At 31.6% G+C, this 20,593-nt stretch overlaps 2 protein-coding genes across 2 annotated transcripts; both read right to left on the minus strand.

Annotated features, from left to right (window-relative positions):
* Positions 1–6,093: 6,093 nt before the first annotated feature.
* On the minus strand, positions 6,094–6,477 carry LOC100816753 (auxin-responsive protein SAUR71). The gene has a single exon (XM_003520606.3). The coding sequence runs from the start codon at positions 6,475–6,477 to the stop codon at positions 6,094–6,096; it is 384 nt and encodes a 127-aa protein (XP_003520654.1).
* An 11,385-nt stretch (positions 6,478–17,862) lies between these two features.
* Positions 17,863–19,939, minus strand: LOC100792662 (heavy metal-associated isoprenylated plant protein 6). Its single transcript, XM_003521357.5, has 5 exons — positions 19,788–19,939; positions 19,536–19,683; positions 19,182–19,408; positions 18,936–19,014; positions 17,863–18,713 (listed from the first exon to the last, which is right to left on the minus strand). The coding sequence occupies exons 1-5, from the start codon at positions 19,794–19,796 to the stop codon at positions 18,187–18,189; spliced, it is 990 nt and encodes a 329-aa protein (XP_003521405.1). The 5' UTR covers positions 19,797–19,939; the 3' UTR covers positions 17,863–18,186.
* Between the last annotated feature and the right edge of the window lie 654 nt (positions 19,940–20,593).

Below are 20,593 nucleotides of genomic sequence, written 5' to 3' on the forward strand. Positions count from 1 at the left end.
TAAAACTTTTTTAAAAAAATTTATGAGCTTTTAAACAATTTTTTTTTTGAGAGAGCTTTTAAACAATTGTATTTTTTTAAGTAATTATGTAACTTAAAAAAATTGTTCTGCAGTGACATTAGCCTTTTAAGGTTCCAATGAAAGTGGTTGCTTCCTGCACTTCTCAACTGCTTCTTGCACTCCTTTTCTGACTTTTGGAATCTTCAATTCCAAATGTAAAATTACATTTTGAAATGTAACTCTTTTTTAGGTTCAGAAACAACCAACCCAAAAGGCAAAAAAACACATTCTGAAAAGGATGCAAGAAGAAACTTGGAGGTGCAGAAAGCAACAACCTCCAAGGAATTCAAATAATTTGGCCCAATAGAAACCCAATTTATTTGGAGACCTCAACTTGGTTATGATGCAAGCCAGTAGCCATGTCTGTCATTTGTTAATGAGATTACAAATAAGGTTGGTCTTGACATTTTATGTGTTGAGTGAAATGATAAATAAAAGCTCAGGTCAACTATTGAGGTATATGGTTGTTTCAGTTTTACCAGAGTTATACCCTTAAACATTAGAGAGCATTACCAACAAACTGTTTCTTAAGTAAGAAAGCTAAATAATTAGGGAGTTTTATCATGGCTAACGCTTGTTTGATATCTTCGGCTGATACAGAGTGGGTACAATTCGACCTTAAATTAAAAACTATGTTGGGTCTATACAAATAATAAGATCGTGGCTTTAGTTAATTTTCCTAACATTTGAAAAGCTCTTCTTAATTTTGTTGGTGTATAAGCCCTCTTGATCTCGTATTAAGCAATGTGTTGGTTGATTAACAATCTTTAAAAGTTAATTGTATATATACATTGGTTGCGAATGACCCACATATTGATCAACATGGGGACATAACTCAATTGCAATTTTTTTTTTCTGATACTATTATAGTATTGAATTATCATTTAAGTCTCCTTACATTTAGCACTTTTTTTAGTAACAAGAAAACTGAAAGAAAGGCAACAAAGAAGACCCTACAAGCGAAGATGGGCTACTAGACTCATGGCATCATCAACTAGACCATTGGTAACAATGATAGAGTCAAAAATATAAGATGAACTGGATGATTAAAGAAAAAAAATTATGAGTTTGATTTTCTTTGTTAACAAAAATTAATATTTATCAATAAAAAAAAGTAATAATGATACAACTCAAGGAAATGAGTAAAGTTGTACCAACATGTAATATGTCTGCACTCCGCACAAATTAACGTTCCCTCTCTTAAAGTATGTTCAATAGAGACCATGCATCCAATTACAAGCAACCAGGGCCACAAGGAGAATATCACTAAGATTAAATTAGTGTCTCAATTATTTAATTTATTTTTTAGATTTAATTTGATCTTTTAATTTTTTTTTCATATTTAATTTGATCTAATTTTTTAAATCGATTTAATTTAATCTTGCAGTTTAAGTTATAAGAAATTATCCTTTATGATAATTTAAAATTGTCATTAAAAGATTTTAAATTGTTACAAAATATATATTTTTCAAAAAGATGAATCAATTTTAAAAATTAAAGAATTAAACTGAATCAAAAAAATAAAAAAATCAACATGAATCAATTTTAAAAATTAGAAGAGCAAATTGAACCCAAAAAATTAAAATATCAAATTAAATTAATTTTAAAAATAAAAAAGGATGAAATTACATTCTAAAAAATTAAAGAATCAAATTAAACTTAAATAACAAATTAGAAGGAAAAAAAACTAATTTAGTCTATATATTTGTGAAACTCGATCGGACCCATCCTAGTAACTTGCACATATTCAGATTCAGAGCTGCATCAAACCCTTCTGAATCTCTCGTTCCAAGCAGTCAACAAGCCGAAATAAATGACTAACAGTTATGCATATATGTTGTTACCTACGTATATGTTTCCATGAAAACTGAATATTCAAGCACATCATTGTGTTTAAAAAAACGTGATTTAATTCTCCAATTTATTGGTTGTTTTTTAAAAAAAATAAGTAAAATAACAGATAATTCAGATTTCAAAAATTGAAAAGAAGAGAGAGAGAAATGAGAATGGATAAAATTAAGATATGAGGTGTTTAACAAGAATGGATGTAATCAAGAATAATCTGTTGAGTTGTGTAGTCAGGGAGCATATTTAATGACTTGGAATGGTTGGTTATCACCTATTTATGAAATTAAGGTCACAAATACTACATAACCAACGTATTCTGGTTTTTTATTTGTGGCTGTATATGCTTCCCATGTTGAACATTAACATTGTGGCGGGAGAGGATCACTTGTAATACTTTTATGGTACTACCACTGGTACCGCTCATCTATATGTATTTATCTTTAGCTGATAAAAATAAAAATCAAGAAGAAACTGTTTATGTCATCAGAAACTTCAAGAGGACAGGAATTTGGTGAGTATTATCTTAAAAAATTCAAATAGAGTTAAGACATAAAGGTTTTACAGTTGGGTCAATAAAAGGAGACTATATGCATGCCATATAGGACCTAGTTTTAAATTGTTGTCGCAGTTATAGCTTTATTACGATTTTTGTTGTCGCAAGAAATTGCGGGTATATATGATTAATATGGTTGCAATTGCGATCCCAATCACTCCAAAAACCTTGCTTTAAGAGGGTAGCAAAACCAAAGTATCGAACCCAAGAATATAGATATATAGGGAGAAGAGATTGTTTCACTAAAAAAATATTAGAGAGCAATACAGGAGAATTGTTTTGAGAAAGTCGAGTAATTAAGAAGAAAAAAATAGCTTATAAAAGATGACTAGACACCTATAAAGACATTTCAGTACTGCTCAAGTCATCAATAATTTTGATAGAGTAACTGTAACCAATAAATGCATACCAATATAAACATTTGTAGACATGTTGTGTCAATATATGTGAGTTCTCCTGTATACCAAGATGCATTATAGTTTTTCTTTATCAGCACCAAGATGCATTATAGCAGTCTTGTACGTGAGTATTAATGTAGTGTTGACTTCGATAACCACTTAACAATTTAGGTTAATTAATGACGGTTGGTTCAACTTAATTTGTTTGAATTATTGGACTTTAAGCCTACTCCAGAACAATATTAATTTATATATATATATAAGGTAAATCCCACTCTCTTCTCCTTTTTTTTTATCACCAAATATATATATAAATCAGGTCAAGGGTACAAGGATACCCAATTACCGTACCCTTCCAAGTTACAACTTAGGCTATATGAAATTACCACCCAGTTATAATTAATTAAAATACTATATATCCTCTCCCCCCTGGTGACATATAAACTGAAAAAGCTATGTATCCTACTGTTGATGAACAAGAAAAAGATTCCTATGTTTACACAATATTGTTTTCCCCCAAAATATAGACACTATACTACTGTTGATGTTGTATATATATATATATCCCTCACAGTATATTGCTACACCAAAAAAATCAAACTAGCATTGTGTATTGTCTCTGCTAATATTTTCGAGCACCGCACCTCACTCTCTTTTAATTTGATGTTACTGGCAAATGGCAATAGTACTTTCTTATAATGATTTACTGGTAATTTAAGTTTAAAAATGGTTGAATTAAGTTCCTTCTATTGAAATTTTAGTTGTTTGTGGAAAATAAGAAATTCAGAAAACATATTTATGATAATAAACATACTAAGTATCTACTTCAGTTGCTGAGTAACTGTTATAAATTTTATTTTTTTGATATTATGTTTAATTCCTACGAAACCACAACAGAACCACTGAACGTGCGAGCGTCACAGAGACAGGTACATAGAGGTTGAAGGTGTCGTCGTACAACGAAAGGAGGAGATTCGTTCTCATAATATGTATGCTAGTAGTATCTAATATAACCTGGGATGAGTATTGCTTGATGAGTAATTGAATTTCTGATATTAACATCTTTTATCAATTCTTTTAAAAATTTAAGCCACTATCAGTTGAGCTACCACAAAGTCCTTATCGCCTAAAGTAGGTTTCAACCACTCCCATTATAAGATCAACCGATTAGAAACGAACTACTTTTTTTATTTAATTCGTTAACACGCTTGTTTTCTGAATAAATTTTTGTTAATTATTAAAATTACAAGCATATACTATGTTACATCATCAATCTCAGAAAACAAAAAATTGACCTAGTACATGTAAAAACACAATTATGACAAAGAACAAATTTATGTACTGTGCCTCCATTTTCCAAAGGGTCCCTATATATATATATATATATATATATATATATATATATATATATATATATATATATATATATATATATCTAATAACAAAATAGGATTCATGTCGGTTGTCCCATATACTCGAATTGGAAGCAGCAGTACTTTATGTCCAAATCATATGTATAATTACTGTTCCCATGTTCTTCCCGACCCTGGGGATAGAGACTGGAATCTAAGCTGAAAGCAATTTTCCATGGCACCTATCATTGATCAAGTCCTATTCACATGGGCTATATAACACTGTCACTGTGTGCATGAATGAATAAGACAAAAAAGGTATATGTGAAAACATTTATAATTTCTCCAGGGTCCTTGTCTTACACACCGGCCTATTACCAAGCACGTATTAATCCGATTACCTTAGATTGGATAGACAACACGTGACTCATTCGTGGATCCAATCAACTGGTCTAAGGTACCATGCTTACAAAAACATTTAATTAGGGCATACTCTCAATATCCATAACCAATTCCAATTTTTCCGCCATCATATTCTTCTTCATACATCATAACTTGTTAGTATAGTATTAGTTACAATATATATTTTCTCATCTTTTATATAAATCTCACCGATCTTCGACAGCAGTAATAACTAATTAATTACGGAATTGAACATTTTCATTAACAGGGAGATATATACAAAACCTATGACTTCTCTTTCACTTTTTTTCTTTCGCTAATCTTATATCTCCAAAGTCACATTTTCATCATTCACACCTCTACATAGCTGTTCCCTCTTTCGATCAGCGTGAAGGTGTTCATGCTCCATTTTGATGTTATAATATACGGGTGGAGCTACATGAGGTGCAGTGGAGCTCAACGTGGCCCTATCAAGCTGGTGTAACATTTTTAGGTCTGAAATAAATTTAGATGTGGAACTTTTTTAAAGTTAATAATATTTTATGAAAATTATCAGAGTTTTATTTAAAGTGAAAATCAATTGAATAAAAATTCATATTAGTGTTCAAAATGACCAACTAGGAGGATCCACATTCCACAGTCAATTAAGAAGGGTTAAAAATGAATAGTGTTTGGTTTTGGTCGGTTGAGTCCTTTAAATCCGATTTCGACCACATCGAACCAGTGATTAGCCATGAAATTGACGAACAGGGAGTACCCCAAATCTTGAGCTGTAAGATGTGACGACTAATGAAATTTTGTTATATTTCTCAATTGTTGGAATATATATATACCTTTTGAGACATGATGTTATACTATTTGTGAATTAACTACGGTAATTTTCATGATAAATGCTACTACTCAACCATTTCAATTTTAGAGTTGACTTATGGTATGGAACCTAATGGTTGTACTTGTACGTACAGAAATCATACTACTTTAATCTGCATTCCAAATTATGATGAAGAAATAGAAATTATCAAAATTAAAAGTTATTTATAGATTAAGGGTAGATTTAAAAATGTTTCAATGATTTATTAAGAATGGTGTGGCTAGATCCATTATCTTGTTCATCCTTTTGTTTGCATATCATGTTAGTAGGCTAAAATGTCATATTCTTTTGTGAAGATTGATTAATGTCCTTGTATCTCATAGGAATTATTTGTCAAAATATTTATGTAATTGGTTAGGAGTACCCTTGTACTTTATTATATATGTTGAAGTAAAGTGTGTGAGATAAAATTTAATATTTATATAAGAATAAGAAAGTTGAATATCATATAATTGAAAATAAAATCATAAATTTAAGTTTTAATGTTTTAATTAAAATGTGATGTAAAATTATAACATAGGTGGATATGATCACCCGAAACATGCTACTTCTTACAAAGAAATTAAGTAACTAATTAAGACAACATTAAAAAACATGCATGGCAAGGTCTCATGCAACTCTTATCCCTTTAACCCAACAGGAAATAGCAACACCCTTGTTCCTATTCTTTTTCCTTGCAATAATTCTCTTGAGGTCATCTGGTTCGCAAGGAATTGCAAGGGCTCCCACCTGAGAGAACCCGAACTCTTCTTCAGCTTGCTTTAACAACTTGACAAAGTCTGGGTGATCCAAAAACTCCAACTCAATAGAGAACCTCTCTGGCTTCCACCCTTGTGTTGCAATCACCACAAAATGACCCTGCTTGATAACCCCTTTTGGACGTGAGAAAGTGCTTTGTAGTTTCCTCATCATAGGCTCCACTACTACTCCAAACCCTCCCATCCACAATCCCCAAGAACAGCGACTACTATTACTACTAAATGTTTTACCCATGCTTCAGAGAAACAAATAGTAACCTGAACAAGTTTCTTTTAGAAATTCTTACATGCCGATGCTGGAATATATATAGTGGCATGCATGCATATGTGTGACTAAAAGATAAATGTCAGATATATGGCTTTGGAATTGAAATTCAAGTTGATAATTGTGTATTCGTAGGGACAATCGCATGTGAGCTAATTCATTAAAGGTTGATGTCACTGTTCCCTCTCTCATTTTGGAGATGCAAAGAGAAGAAAACATATATATATATACAAGGAGGACTAGATAAAGGGTACTATACTTCAGTCATTTCAATTTGCCTTCATTCAATAGGGCCCCTCTCAGTTAACACATGAACGATATGATGATTCATTTAGTAAGGATACTGTTTATGTCTCATAAGGACAAGAGTTGGAAATTTGAAATTCCATGGTCAATATAAGAACATATATTTGGATATTAATTATAGAATTCGTTATTTTTAAGAATAATATATAACCGGTACCATACAGAACAACTATACAACTTGAATTTATAATTTGTTTTCAAAATTATAAGACTTAAAATTCAACGTTGACCACTTATGGGAGGAAGCACCTTTAATTTTCGTTGCATGTTGGAATCATGTGAGCATTTAATATCAATGAATATAAAGAAACACGTAGTTTTTTCGTTGCGATACGCATATATGTACTTTATTCTTTTCCCTTGGCCAAGAGTGTCATCGACAATTGATAGCACCTTCTGCTTTGACAATAGTGGATATAGGAAGTCGCAAAAGTAGGAAATTATCGCGATCATGATAGCGACACGTAGCTAGAGTGTTTAGACGAAGGATCAAACTGCATATATAGTAAATTATTAGCGAACATTTATGATCTATAAATAATTACACCACCAAATTTATCTTTTGCTTTTATACGAACGTTTTTTTCTTCTTCTTAGAATGATGTTAAGAGAACAATTGTTTTTTCGGTATAAAGTGAATGTATACAAATGATTTCCTAGAGTAAAGTTGCTAAATTTGACTCAGTTCCAGTAAAAAAAACATCAATAAAGTTATATGTAAATTTGAAAATAATTATAATTGTAAGAATTAATTTCTTGATGAAAAAAATTGTGCTTGTTTCACGTTGGATAAAGCTTCTTCAGAGCATCTCCATCTCAGCATCTCTCTCTTTCTTTTTTTAACTTTTTACACATCTTAATTAAATCTCACCATTATAAATACTTATTTTTTACCTTTTACAGCTTAGAAACTATTCTCTATAACTAGAAACTTAAAAAAAGTTACTATATAACTCTTAAATAATCACACATTCTTACATCTTACTTACAAAATATTTTCATAATTTAATATGGTTAGTTACTACTATTTTCATATTTTCATAATTTAATATGGTTAAGTACCAATCATGGATATGCTGCAACAACATAAAAGCTTTGAAGAAATCAGCAGAAAAGAAAATTTCCAATAAAATTATGAAGTGAATAGCTTTGTCCCACCATGCTCGGCATATGCAGTCCTCCCAGAATCCCGGGTCAATCATTTGCGGCTAATGGACATTGTGAATGGCTTTAATATTAATTGATAAGAGTTTTGGGAGAATCGCACCTCAAAAAACTAGTTGTTTTAGAGGGTCCAAAAACTAATAAATCAATCTCAGTGTAGCTTATAATTCTTCAATTCATCAGCTATTTTTATAGAGAGAAAAAAGTTGTAGATTCTAATTCGTTCTCAAGTCATATACTTTGCAATTAGATCCTAAGTTCCTAACCGTTTTATCAACCAAGGAAAATCCCCATGAACAGCTTATACCCTGAGATTCCTTATAAAAACATTAAATGGAAGGAGAGCAAATAATTTTTAGGCAATTGAAGAACATACATTGGTTATTTCAATACATAAAAGAGTTGATCTCTCTATCCAGAAAGATGGTATGTAAAACAAAAACTTAACCAGTGAAAATATTTCTACTCCAAGCCCAAATTTTAGGAGACACAAAACAGAGACGGTTAAAACCTTAGATTCCAGAAATTAAAGTGAGCAGCACGTGGTTGATAAATAAATTTGCTTCTTCTCAACTCAACTAACACCTGCGTGATAGTAACCTACAGAAACCAATCGAAGTTGAAAAGGTGGTAACATCAATAATTGCAGTACAAATTCAGAATCAATACAACAAGCATGCAAATTAAAGTGATAGGGAAGAGACAGTTCACGTGGTCAATCACGATCTCAATAGATATTCGTATAGTGCACACACGATCGAGAAGAGCAAGGAAACCAGTAGATTAGATTGCAGTTGCAGGTAGTAATTCTTCACAGCATGCATCAGTAGATTAGATTAGAAACCCGATTAATTAATTAATTAATTAATTAGGTTTACATACAAATCAATTACTTTTGGTTTTCTTATAAAAATAGAATGATGAAAACGGACAGTACACAAGGTAATTAACCCTCGCATCCATGTCCTGCACATGCCTGCTCTGCAGTTCCACTCGTAAAATAAATAAATGAGAGGTTAATTAAATTAGTAAATAAGGAATGATTGATTAAAGGATTTTGCTGCTGATGCTATTGCTATACTTCCCCAATTATTTCATTTCATGGTGCAATTTGCAGTGCGATTCAAACCTATACTACTAGTGGTTGGAACAAATGAAGCTAGATAGCTACCTTCTTCGGTTAGTTCTTTCTTACCAATACCCTCCACGTTTGCATCGCACGTCCTGTCACGTCATTTTCTGCAAGGGAAAATAATGCATTTACAATCCCCCTTTGTTTTATCAACTCAACAATCACAAATATTACATTTTTCATAATTGATAAATCATCTTATATGCTATAGCCGGTTGATAATTAGGTTTTAAGTAAGTGATTAAGAATTTCATATGATATCTGCATGTATAGAAGTGTTATAAAATGTCAATCTTTTAAACACATCTTATTATTCTAAGTGAACACTTGATAATTAATTATTACATAATTCTGAAACACCATAATTTCAATTAATTTTTATATAATGTGTAATTAATTTTTGTTGACTGTTGCGCAGATTAAAAAAATATGATTGTGATACAAAGAGAATAATTGGGATCATATAGGCACAGAATAGGGGTGGGAATAGGTCAGGTCAAGCTATAACTTATCAAAGGCTTTTATTTTGGTTCGGCGGCCTGATAGCCTTTTTAAAAATCTTCTTCACATTTTAATATTTTATAAAGTAGGAACGTAATAAGAAAGTTAAAAAAAAAAAAAAAGTCAATCAAAATAATGAGGAATATAAAAGGACATATGACTCACATCTAAATTGTAATTAAAGTCCTTGATTATATGGAGCAGTAATGTGTAATCAAAGTCTGATAGTTTAAAAAAAATTAATTATATCCAAAAAATAATATTATATATTGATACCCAAAAAATAATATATATATATATATATATATATATATATATATATAGGCTGATCTATCAGGCTTATAAGGCATTTTAATAAGCCTAAGCCTAACCTTTTAATTAAATAGGTTAGTTCAGACCAGACTTTATGTAGGTCAGGTCATAGGCCCCTGTGGGCCGGTCTGACCTATTCTCACCCCAGTACGGAATGATTAGGCCATGTAATAATATCTCTTCATTAATTTTCATTGTTTCTCTTTATCTCTTTTTCTCACATAATACATGTTTGGTTGTAAAGTGTTGGATATCAAACCAAACACCCTAATATTATACCACCTATCATTTTCTCTTTCCTTTCTCTTACTAAATTAACTGGGTTATTTTGGAGTTACCATGGGTGTAAACTTTTGGCAAAATTCTTACTTTTTAATTTCGGAAACGGATATTTTTGGGGGAAAATAACATTTTTTTAAAATTCCAAAACTGGGCCATGGCCGCTGGCAATTGAGCCTTACCACTATATTGACATAGTACAAATAGTCAACAATGCCTATTGTGTGGCCCGGTAGTATAAAGGAGAAACAGTAAAAATCAAAGCCATATAAAGCCTACAAGCCCACAAAAAATATTGGCGTTGGAGTTGGACTGAGCTTTATGTATGTATGATACAATACAAGACTACAACGTCAAAATAGGGTGTAATTTTATTTTCTGCACCTATCATTGCATTCGGTAATATTCATTCCAGAATCTAAATTTATATTTTAGAATAATTTATTTCAGAATATAATATGAGGTGTAGAATACAATAGTAAAAGTGCATGATAATTGATACAATAGTCCCGCAAGGAAAGACACCATATGAATGATGCTCCGCAGGTCCCTCTTCAACATTTATATTTGATTAAGAGATAGAGATGATTTGGTCTTATTTTTAACCCATTTATACTCTAAAACACCTTTCATTCTTTTTCTTCTATCTTTTGGAAGTTGGAAATGGAAGGTTTGTCCATTCTTCCATTCTTCTACATAATTGACATCTTCACATAGTCACCCATCATCATGCACCTACTCTGCAAGGTTGCGTACAATTCGTGCGTCCTCAAAATAGTTGAAAATTCATACGGTGGGAAATGGAAAACAGAAGAATTGAGATTTTAATTCCTATTCATATCCTTACTGCCTCTAAAAGTCAAATATTGAAACAATGTATTGCCCATTTTTTCACCTCAAATTTTAGGGTTAAGTCAAATCAAGTTGTGTCCATAAAGTCGGGCATATTTTATTGTCTAACGAATGGAGATTGAATTGCGACGTAAGTTAGATTGAATTATTTTGAGCTCACTGCACGTGTATTTAGAACGAGAACAGTTCGGGCCTTTTAAGAATTGTAAATTACACCCTCTGACTTTTGGGTATTGTAGATTTTCAGCACAATGGAAAAAGAAGGCGTTGCGTTAGGAAAATAAAATAAAGTCACTGTTATTAAATTTTTAATCAACCGTAATATATAGCATACAATAGCCAAATTCTTGAAAAACCATGGCATAACTGCATAAGTTTAATTCTTCATTTGAAAAACAAATGGTAAATGAATCTAGGGAATGGACCTTAGATAAGAGACGTGTCAAAGAGGAAAGCCCCACTCATAACGTGCAAATTCAAACTCCAACACTGCGCCACGTGTCGATGACTAGGAATGGACCTACCGAATCTTAATCTTGTCTCATAATGGCTAGGCTTAACTCAATTTATACAAGTAAAATTAAATAATTAATTAAAATATTCACTCCACCTTCTGCTACCACTTCTCAAACTCCTTGACTTCTTCATCCAGAACATTCCAAACCCGAAATAAACCCTTTTCAGACTCGTGCCTTATCAATTATTAATATTCCAATTTGTGACACTAGTGTATCCATGGCGACACATATGAATTATGATACATGATGTATGTCCATGCCTAGAAAAATTATGGCCATGGATGTTTATGCATCAATAACATGATATCATCGTACACACAAATGGGCCATGAAATAATCTAGAGGAATAGAAGAAGCCAACATTTCCCTAGGTGTCACAATCAAGGATGAGTCACAATGGGGACCTCACTCATGACTCACCTTCCTCTTGATTCTCAAGTCTCAACAACAGAACATGGTCTCATTTCGTATCTTGTATTTTCACCAAAATGTTGTTGGCAAAATCTTCTTTGAATAGTAACCATCATTGTCTTCAGTTATTGTAAACTAGCTCGTCCCCAAAATCAGACATGCTGCAGAAATCCACGTGGCAACAGTTGGGGCAGAAGCTTGCCTCGTAGTACAATACAATGAATATCCATAATGTGTTTTGATCACCTAACCCACGATCCTTCGTACCCAAAACAGTTCTTTTTTTAAAATGTTAACGATATAAGTTAGGAATTCGAATTAATGGAAACCCATTGTGAGCGAATTGAAGATCCTGAATTGAACTTATGACCATTTTAAAAAAAAAACAAATTTGCATGCAATTATATCCTAACTATATTATGAAATGGAGATTTTCTTTTCAAGTAGAGAAGAGGCAATGAAAAAGGGAGCAAACATAGTTCCTGCGGCGTCAACAGAAAAAATTACATCGTAATTACAAATTAGGCCTCAACCAATACAAGCTGGCTGGATACGTGTAGTGGTTTATAATGGTCCGGGAAAAGAAAAAAAAACTTGGATTCAGTTCGAGAGTTTCTAAAATGAAATTCAAGTCCTATTTTTTCAAGACTTTGCAGGCTTAAGTCTGAATTAAACTACAATTAAATCGGTCTAAATAGGCTCATGTTTAATTCAAACTTAAAATTGAAAGTCTTAACCTTACGTTTGATGGAATAAGTTTGGACCAATTTGGCTACTTGGTTGATCCCAAATCATGATTCAATCTTTTTTCCTTGATGAGAACCACGTACATGTTGACATCAAATCTGCACATTTTATCAGCAGAACATATTTCAAGTAAATATGATATTTGTCGGACTATATGTTTGTTTGCCTGTTGCAAAAATTAATGAAAACATTCATGTTACACTAAAATAGCTAGATATATGTTTTTTCTTTCTTTCTGTAACAAGTAGCAAAATGTTCTGGACCAAATAATTAAGAACGGTTAAATTCAGGTTGATACACCATTAATCATGGCGTACGAGTTTGCTCGTGATTAACTATCAACACGACAAATACCCCACACCTATGTTAGTTTCCAAGAGGAATTAAGGGGACGGCAATGATCATAACTGTTTTTTTTATAAAAAAATCAGCAAAAACATGTATTAAAATGGGTACAAGGGTATCACAAACCTATAAACATTAAGTATCAGAAGCATATCCCTGCACAATTGATCATAACTGTGTACTGTAGTACGTAACATTCAATTGCCAAAACTTAAACCCTCCGTGCTAATTAGATGCTGGTGGGGTCTGAAAAATATGGGTAATAAATACTCCTAAATTATATATTTGTATATTGTAAAAATATTAACCTTTGCAATTACAATCACAGTCCTCATACATATATAATTATATAAAACGGTAGTGCAAACGCTATTATTCTTTATGGGGTGGATAATAAGATAAAGTAATTTATTCATAGCAGGCTGGGAATAAAAATAAATTATAAACTAAAAAGACGGAACGAGGCATTAAAATACAACAGCGTTGAAAAAATACAATAACATTCGTATGTACGTACATATCCTACATATCCCAGGATTTGTATGGTTAATCTTACGCTATTCTGAAATTTTCAAATTCTGCATTATTTAGTAGTTTACCATCTTAAGATTCTTTTTTTCAATTATCATTTGAGTAGTTTATATATTGTGTTTCAAATATGCTCACCGTCTCCCAACAGAGCTGATCACAAGATTTAAAAAGTTAACATCATGAGACGAATTATTTATTGTGGACCTGGATTAATTTTTTTGAGTGATTTTTAAAAATATAATTTCTTAAAAGAGTTACTTAAAGTAAGATAAAATAAACTGTTTCTCTTATGTTTTAGATCGATGAATTGTTTTATCTGGTGTCATGATAGTTTAAGAAGACAATAAATTACCTATGCTTCAACGCACATATCTTTTAACTTGAATACCAGTACAATTTATTTATGCATTATGGATGCTTTTAAAGTTACATTTCTTATGAAAAAATATAATTAAACATTACTTAATAGGAAAATATATTTAAAATTGCAAATAAATACACACAATTAAATTAACTAACTAGAATCTATGAAATACAATTTTAAAAAAATTATCAATTAAAAAAAGAATTTTATAAAAACGTCTGTAATCCTTTAAAAGATTAATTAAAAGAGATTTAATAACTTCTAAAAAGATATTTTGTAATTTAAGATATAAAGGTTGAATAATACGCAGAAGATTTAGATAAATCAACTTTATTCTTTTTCATATTTTGAAGTAGCCAACAAGCAAGGTTATGTTTGGCAAAAACATATTTGACAAATTATAAAAAAAATATGAAAAATTAGGTGAGAGTTTAAAAAAAAAATAGCTGAACTAAAAATTATTAAACTAGCTTCAATTAAACAACGTTATAAGTTAGTCTGACAAACTTTAAATAAACTAAAATAACTTGCCGAATAAACTTGAAATAGTGTGTGGACAATTAAGTCAAAGATAAATTTTAAAATAGGTAGGTGTGATGATACCGAAAATGGCAGTTATTGTGATGTTGCAAAAAGAAAGTCATTTTGGATTCTAGCTAACACCCTTGTTCATAACTTCATTCTCCATAAATGTCTTATATGCAATTATATTCACCTAATTGATTAGGTCATGGCGAACAGTATCCACCTGATACTCTTAGGAGGTCATATATGTGGCTTAATTGTGTTCATAAACATGATTAATCAACCCACAGTCTTAGATCATTTTTCCACTTAAAAAAATGAAAATCATTCAAACGTACGTCTTGTCTTGTTATGAAATTAAGAAGAAGAAAAAAACAATGGGTTGAGCTGTGTGGGCTTGTAGTTTCTAGGCCCACTCCATGCATTCCTTTGCAAGCCATGACATAGAAGCTAACTCGGAACGCAAACGCATCATTGGTTACTACTTGGCATGACTCAGCTAGCCACCGTCGGGGGAATTGGAACGTTTTCAATTCTAATTTTAATTCATTTTAATTTGGAAACGTGAAAGCTGAAGCTTCAAGCTTACGTACTGTACGGTGAGCGATTATGTATGGTGGCGGTGACAACATGCAACTTCGTGGAACTTTCATACTAACCACCACTTTGCCAGAGAGAATGTCTCTTTTCTCTTATCAGACAAATGGACAAAATTCTACCTAGTCTTGGAATAATGGTTGTGAAAATGTCTCGTGGATTCTTTTTAACGTGGTACGTCGATGATAGTTGGTGGTGCTTTACGGAGTTAAGGTAGAATATGTCAAGTGCGCGTTCCGGATTACGGAGGGTTATCTGCCTATTGTGATTAACCAACAAAACTTGTACCTAATGCGACAGTTTCAGTGACTTATTTGTGTACTTGAGTTGAGAATATAGATTATTAGAGTGCTTCTTCTTTTTTATGTAAACAAAATAGTCTATATAAATGAAGGATAATTTTTAAACACACAAGTTAGTTATATAAAATTGAGTTAAGCTCAAATTTAAATTTTAAGTTAGTATTAGATTTTATCCTTATAGTTGATTGTTGTTGTTGAGTCTATCAAGTTACTCATCTTGATGATGTTGTTTTATGAGTTAAGTTTAAATTTAGATTTTAAAAGTTTTAAATTAAACAAATTAAATAGTTATTATATGATTATATTCAAGTTTAACATTAGAACAAAATATGCTTTCGATCTTTTTAAATTTGATTCTATCCCCCAAAAAATTGTTCTATTTTTGTCCTGTAATTTAGAAATACTTCCATTCTAGTCATTAAAGTGATTACAACTATTAACTTTTAGTAACGATTATAACCACGTATTTAAGATCAAATAAACCAAAGAGCAAGAATAGATTAAGAAGCTAGATGTGAGATTCATAATAAACCAAAGGTGAATATGTTGTTATTTATCAAACGACATGGAATATAAAAGAGTTAATTATTTGATTTGAAGACTAATTTCCTAACTTTTAAGAAATAAATTTGAGGTTAAATCATTATTTAGTCTTCAAATTTATTTTATAGATTTAATTTGGTGGTTTAAGTAATTTTTTGGTTTAATTTAGCTCATTAATTTTTTAAATCAATTCAATTTGATCCTTAAAATCAAAATTATAAGAAATTATATTTTAGATTCAAAATTATTATTAAATGATTTTAAATTGATACAAAATGTACATTTTTTAAAAAATAAATAAATTTTAAAAATTAGAGGATCAAATTGAATAAAAATATTAGAAAATTAAATTGAATTATTTTTAAAAAATCAAAGAACAAAGTTGAACCTAAAAAAAATTAAAAAATAAAATTGAACCTAAATAATAAATTTTAAAAAAACTAATTTAACCATCTGTGCAATCTTTTACTATAAGTTAACTTGTCATTCAATACTTACAAAGACATTAACGTGACAAAGAAATACTAACAGGAGTAGTACATGTCAATTCTCTATATCAATTCCACCAATACCATATATGTTATCATATTTGTTAAGTAATGAATGACAAGTTAATGTCTAAATCAAAATTACACAATTTTTAAAAATAGGAACAGAAATAGCACAAATTGATAGAAAAGGTGTAATTAAACTTAAATATAGTTATTTAGTCTTTATTATTCAATATTTTTATGTTAATTAATTTTAAACTCTCAATATGAAAATTAATATTATTATGCTAGACAAATCAAAATCTTCTTTCTTGTTCTCCTTCCCCATTTCCGGTTTCCTAATTAGAAATTATCACATCAATCAATGAGTATTTCTCATTTGAATCAACAGCTATCGGAATTATGCCAGTGGCGACCAAAAAAGGGGGTGAGAAATGTTCCTCTACTGATTAATTCTTATTTGGCTCGAGGTTTACGAAATTGGGATCAACTGTTTGATAAAGACATTCAAAAAATAATAATGAAAATATATGATAGTGTATATATCATTGGAGGTTGTGAGTGATAGGTAACACAATGGAAGAAACGAATTGAACGTGGGTTGCCATTGCCAAGGAGAACAAGAAACAAACATGGAATGGAGAATGCTCCTCTCACAGTTAATTCTCTGTTAAATAAAACTACTACTCCCTCCTTCGTTACAAAATATAAGTTGCTTAAAATTATCAATTAAGAAAAATAATTAATTTGTTGAATTTTATAAATAATATTGATGATTTTTCTAATGTATCTTTTTATTTATAATTAAATAATACTCTTATTCATTTACTTTCACTACACATAATTTTTGTTAATAATAACAATTTTTTATAAAATACATGAATAAATCTAGAAACTTAGGAAAAATAATTCACGAGAATTAAAAAGACTATTATATTAATACTAAAATATTGATGGAGTGTAATTAAAAAAATATTTAATATAATATTTTTTCTCTAAAATAACTTATATTTTGAAATAATTTTTTTCCTCTGAAATAACTTATATTTTTGGAACAGAGGGAGTAATAAACTAGTGACATAGACTCAGTAATTGATGCATCGATTGAAAGATTGGAAATAAGATAAGAAACGGAAATTCAAGACAAAAAAAAAACGAGTTGCTAAAGGAAACACAAAAATGTAGAACATTCCTCTCACAAAGGTAATTGAATAGCGGCAGTAACTCATTAATCGATGTGGCAGTAATTTCTAATTGGAAAGATTGAGAATGAAATAAAGAAATCAGATGCATGATTTGGATTCGATCTTAGACTTGGTAATCATAATTTGACAGAATTAACAACTAACACAGGCATGACCAAATAGGAGCCAAACCATAGGTTCAATCATCTCTATTAAAAAAAAAACCCTACTTTAACAAGATCTGCGAATTTTTTTACGATAACTTTAAAAGTTACTGGAAATAATTTGTACGTTAGTTTTCAGAAAGGAAGCAGAACAACCAAAAAGAGCTGCAAAGGCTACAACTCCATTTTTTAAAAAGTTACCTGAACCGGATTTGTCCAAGCCGGCCGGCCGTACCGCTCTCTATGTCATTAAGCATGCTTTAATAGCAAAAGTTGTACTACATTTTTCTAATTAGTACTAATAGTATTATACAGAACTCTTTTCAAATCTATATAAAATCTGTTATTTACAGCCTGCATATGGCTATACATCAAAATCAATAATAGAATATTGAGAAACAAGACGTTGCCTCACATCACGGAACACGCATTCGGATTCTCATCGCTGAACATCTGTGGAGGAGGATGGTGAGGGTTCAAGTAGAACGGGGGTGGTGGTTGTGCCATTGCCATGTAATTATCATTATACCCATGCTGGTAAGGGTAATTCACGTAATTACCATCATAACCTTGATTCGAATACGAATACCCTGATTGAACCTCTACCTCATAGCTGTTGTTGCTGCTGCTGCTACTACTACTACTTTCACCAGGTGCGTATCCACCGTGACCGTGCCAGTACATATGGGGAGCTGGGTACGCGTACCCGTAGTGCTCCATTTTGTTCACCTCCACCTTCGCTGCACCTTCAGCACCACCACCACCACCACCTTCCTTCTTGTTGTTCTCTTTCTTATCACCACCCTCTTTTTTGGGTGGGACCACTTCAACGTTTCGCTTCAGCTTCTCGTTCAAATACGGTACTATTTCTTTCACGTCCATCGTCCCCTTTACGCTCACCAAATCCTTTCCTCCTTCAATGTTCACCGACTCAACTCCTGCAAATCAAACACGCCACGTTAATTAATAATAATTAACTGTTTTATAGTGCCGCTTAATTAAATAAATAACATAACATACGAATTTAAATTTTATATAGAGGAGTATATACTAGTGGGCTCCGGTATCATCATCCAATTATACTATAACTTGATAATATTTTAGTTGAAATACTTGGCATAACGATTAAAAATGTAGGCCAAAATACGCGCACGCATAACCTTTGGTTTTGAGGATAATCTTTCGAATCTTCTGAATGCAACCTTCACAGTGCAGTCTGATCTTCAACACCACCGTGCTCTGAATTGAACCAACAACAAGTTAATTAATACGAGAATTTAACAAGTCACGCTAATTAATCAAATCAACTCGATCAACACGGTAAAATTACAATGAAATTAATTAGCTTCCTTGCTTAGTCAGTGCTAACCGTATTGACGAAGGTGAGAAAATTTGAAACTACGCACCTCTTTCGGAGTTTTTTCTTCTGCCTTTTTATCTTCCGGTTTCTTCTCTTCGGATTTTTTCTCTTCCGGCGGTTTATCCCCGGCGGAATCCTTCTTAGGCTGAGGAGAAATGAGTTCGACCTTCTTCTTAGTTTTCTCCGCTAGTTTATCTCGCACTTTGGCAGGGTCGACTTTTCCAATAACCGTTAGTTTCTTACTTGATAGATCGGTCTTAACGTCTTCCACACCTGCATCCACAATCGACTAGGATTTAGGAATATTCTAATCTCATTTTCAAATATCTCTACGCATTAACAAAAATTTAAGGAAAAACTCGTAATCGTGTAATCGAGATATGAATAATGATCGTAGTACCGTCGAAATGGCGAACGGCGCGTTTGATCTTCTTGACACATCCCTCGCAATGCATGTCGAGTTTCAAAACGACAGGTAGGCGTCCGTCGTTTTGCTTTGCTCCTGATTCAGGCTTCTTATCGCCCTCATTCTTCGCCGCTTCTTTTTTCTGCCACGCACGATAATATTAAAAAAGGAAAAATAAAAATAAAATCAGCGATATCGGAAGTGAATGGGATTCGCGAAATACTGAAGAGCGGAATTAGAACTAACCTCTCCCATGTTATGGTGTTTGTGTTTTGAGGAACAAGAGTTATTTTGAAGAGTGGAATTTGCTGGAAGGAGAAAATGGAAGGAACGCTTATAAAGAGTCAAGGGAGTGAGAATGAGTCACACTCATGTACATGTGGTATGTATGTATGTATGTGAACAATGATATCGACATGACATGGCATGATTTTTCATTATTTTTGTTTATTTGGTGTTTGGAGGAATATGAGAATATGCTTTTATGTGAAAACCTTTTATTTCCGGTGTTGGCGCGTGGTAGGACTTGTAGTTGTCGAGAAAATTATAAATTTGACCGGACCCTGACTTGACAGGGAAGTGACTGATTTGCCCTTGGCTTTGCGGTGTAACGGGAATAAAGTTAGTAACCTTTTGCGGACGCAGATCTTGAGAAAAGGAGTAGCTGGTGCAGTACCCAATTAATAAAGGTCAATCCCGTTGGCTTTCCCTAAGGAAAGGATCACGGTTTCTCCAGTTTCTTCATACTAGTTAAGAATGAATGTTCTTAACACCTAATTATTCATTAGTTATTCGAGTTTGGCTTCTTAATCTATCAATCTCGTTTCTTTCTTTATTTATTTAAATAAATAAAATTAATATTCAGCTTGATTAATTTAATGGTTAAATTAATTATTCTAATCACTATTATGAGATTTTTTTTTTTTAAGAATCTAAATTATAATATCATGTCATCATTAAATCTCGACAAAATTCATCTAATCAAATCAAATCTTTAAAAAAAAATCTCAATTGTTACATCTTAAGATATACAAGATGTATTTTCATGGCAT

This window comes from Glycine max, chromosome 3 (genome assembly GCF_000004515.6).
Source record: "Glycine max cultivar Williams 82 chromosome 3, Glycine_max_v4.0, whole genome shotgun sequence".
Taxonomy (NCBI): domain Eukaryota; kingdom Viridiplantae; phylum Streptophyta; class Magnoliopsida; order Fabales; family Fabaceae; genus Glycine; species Glycine max.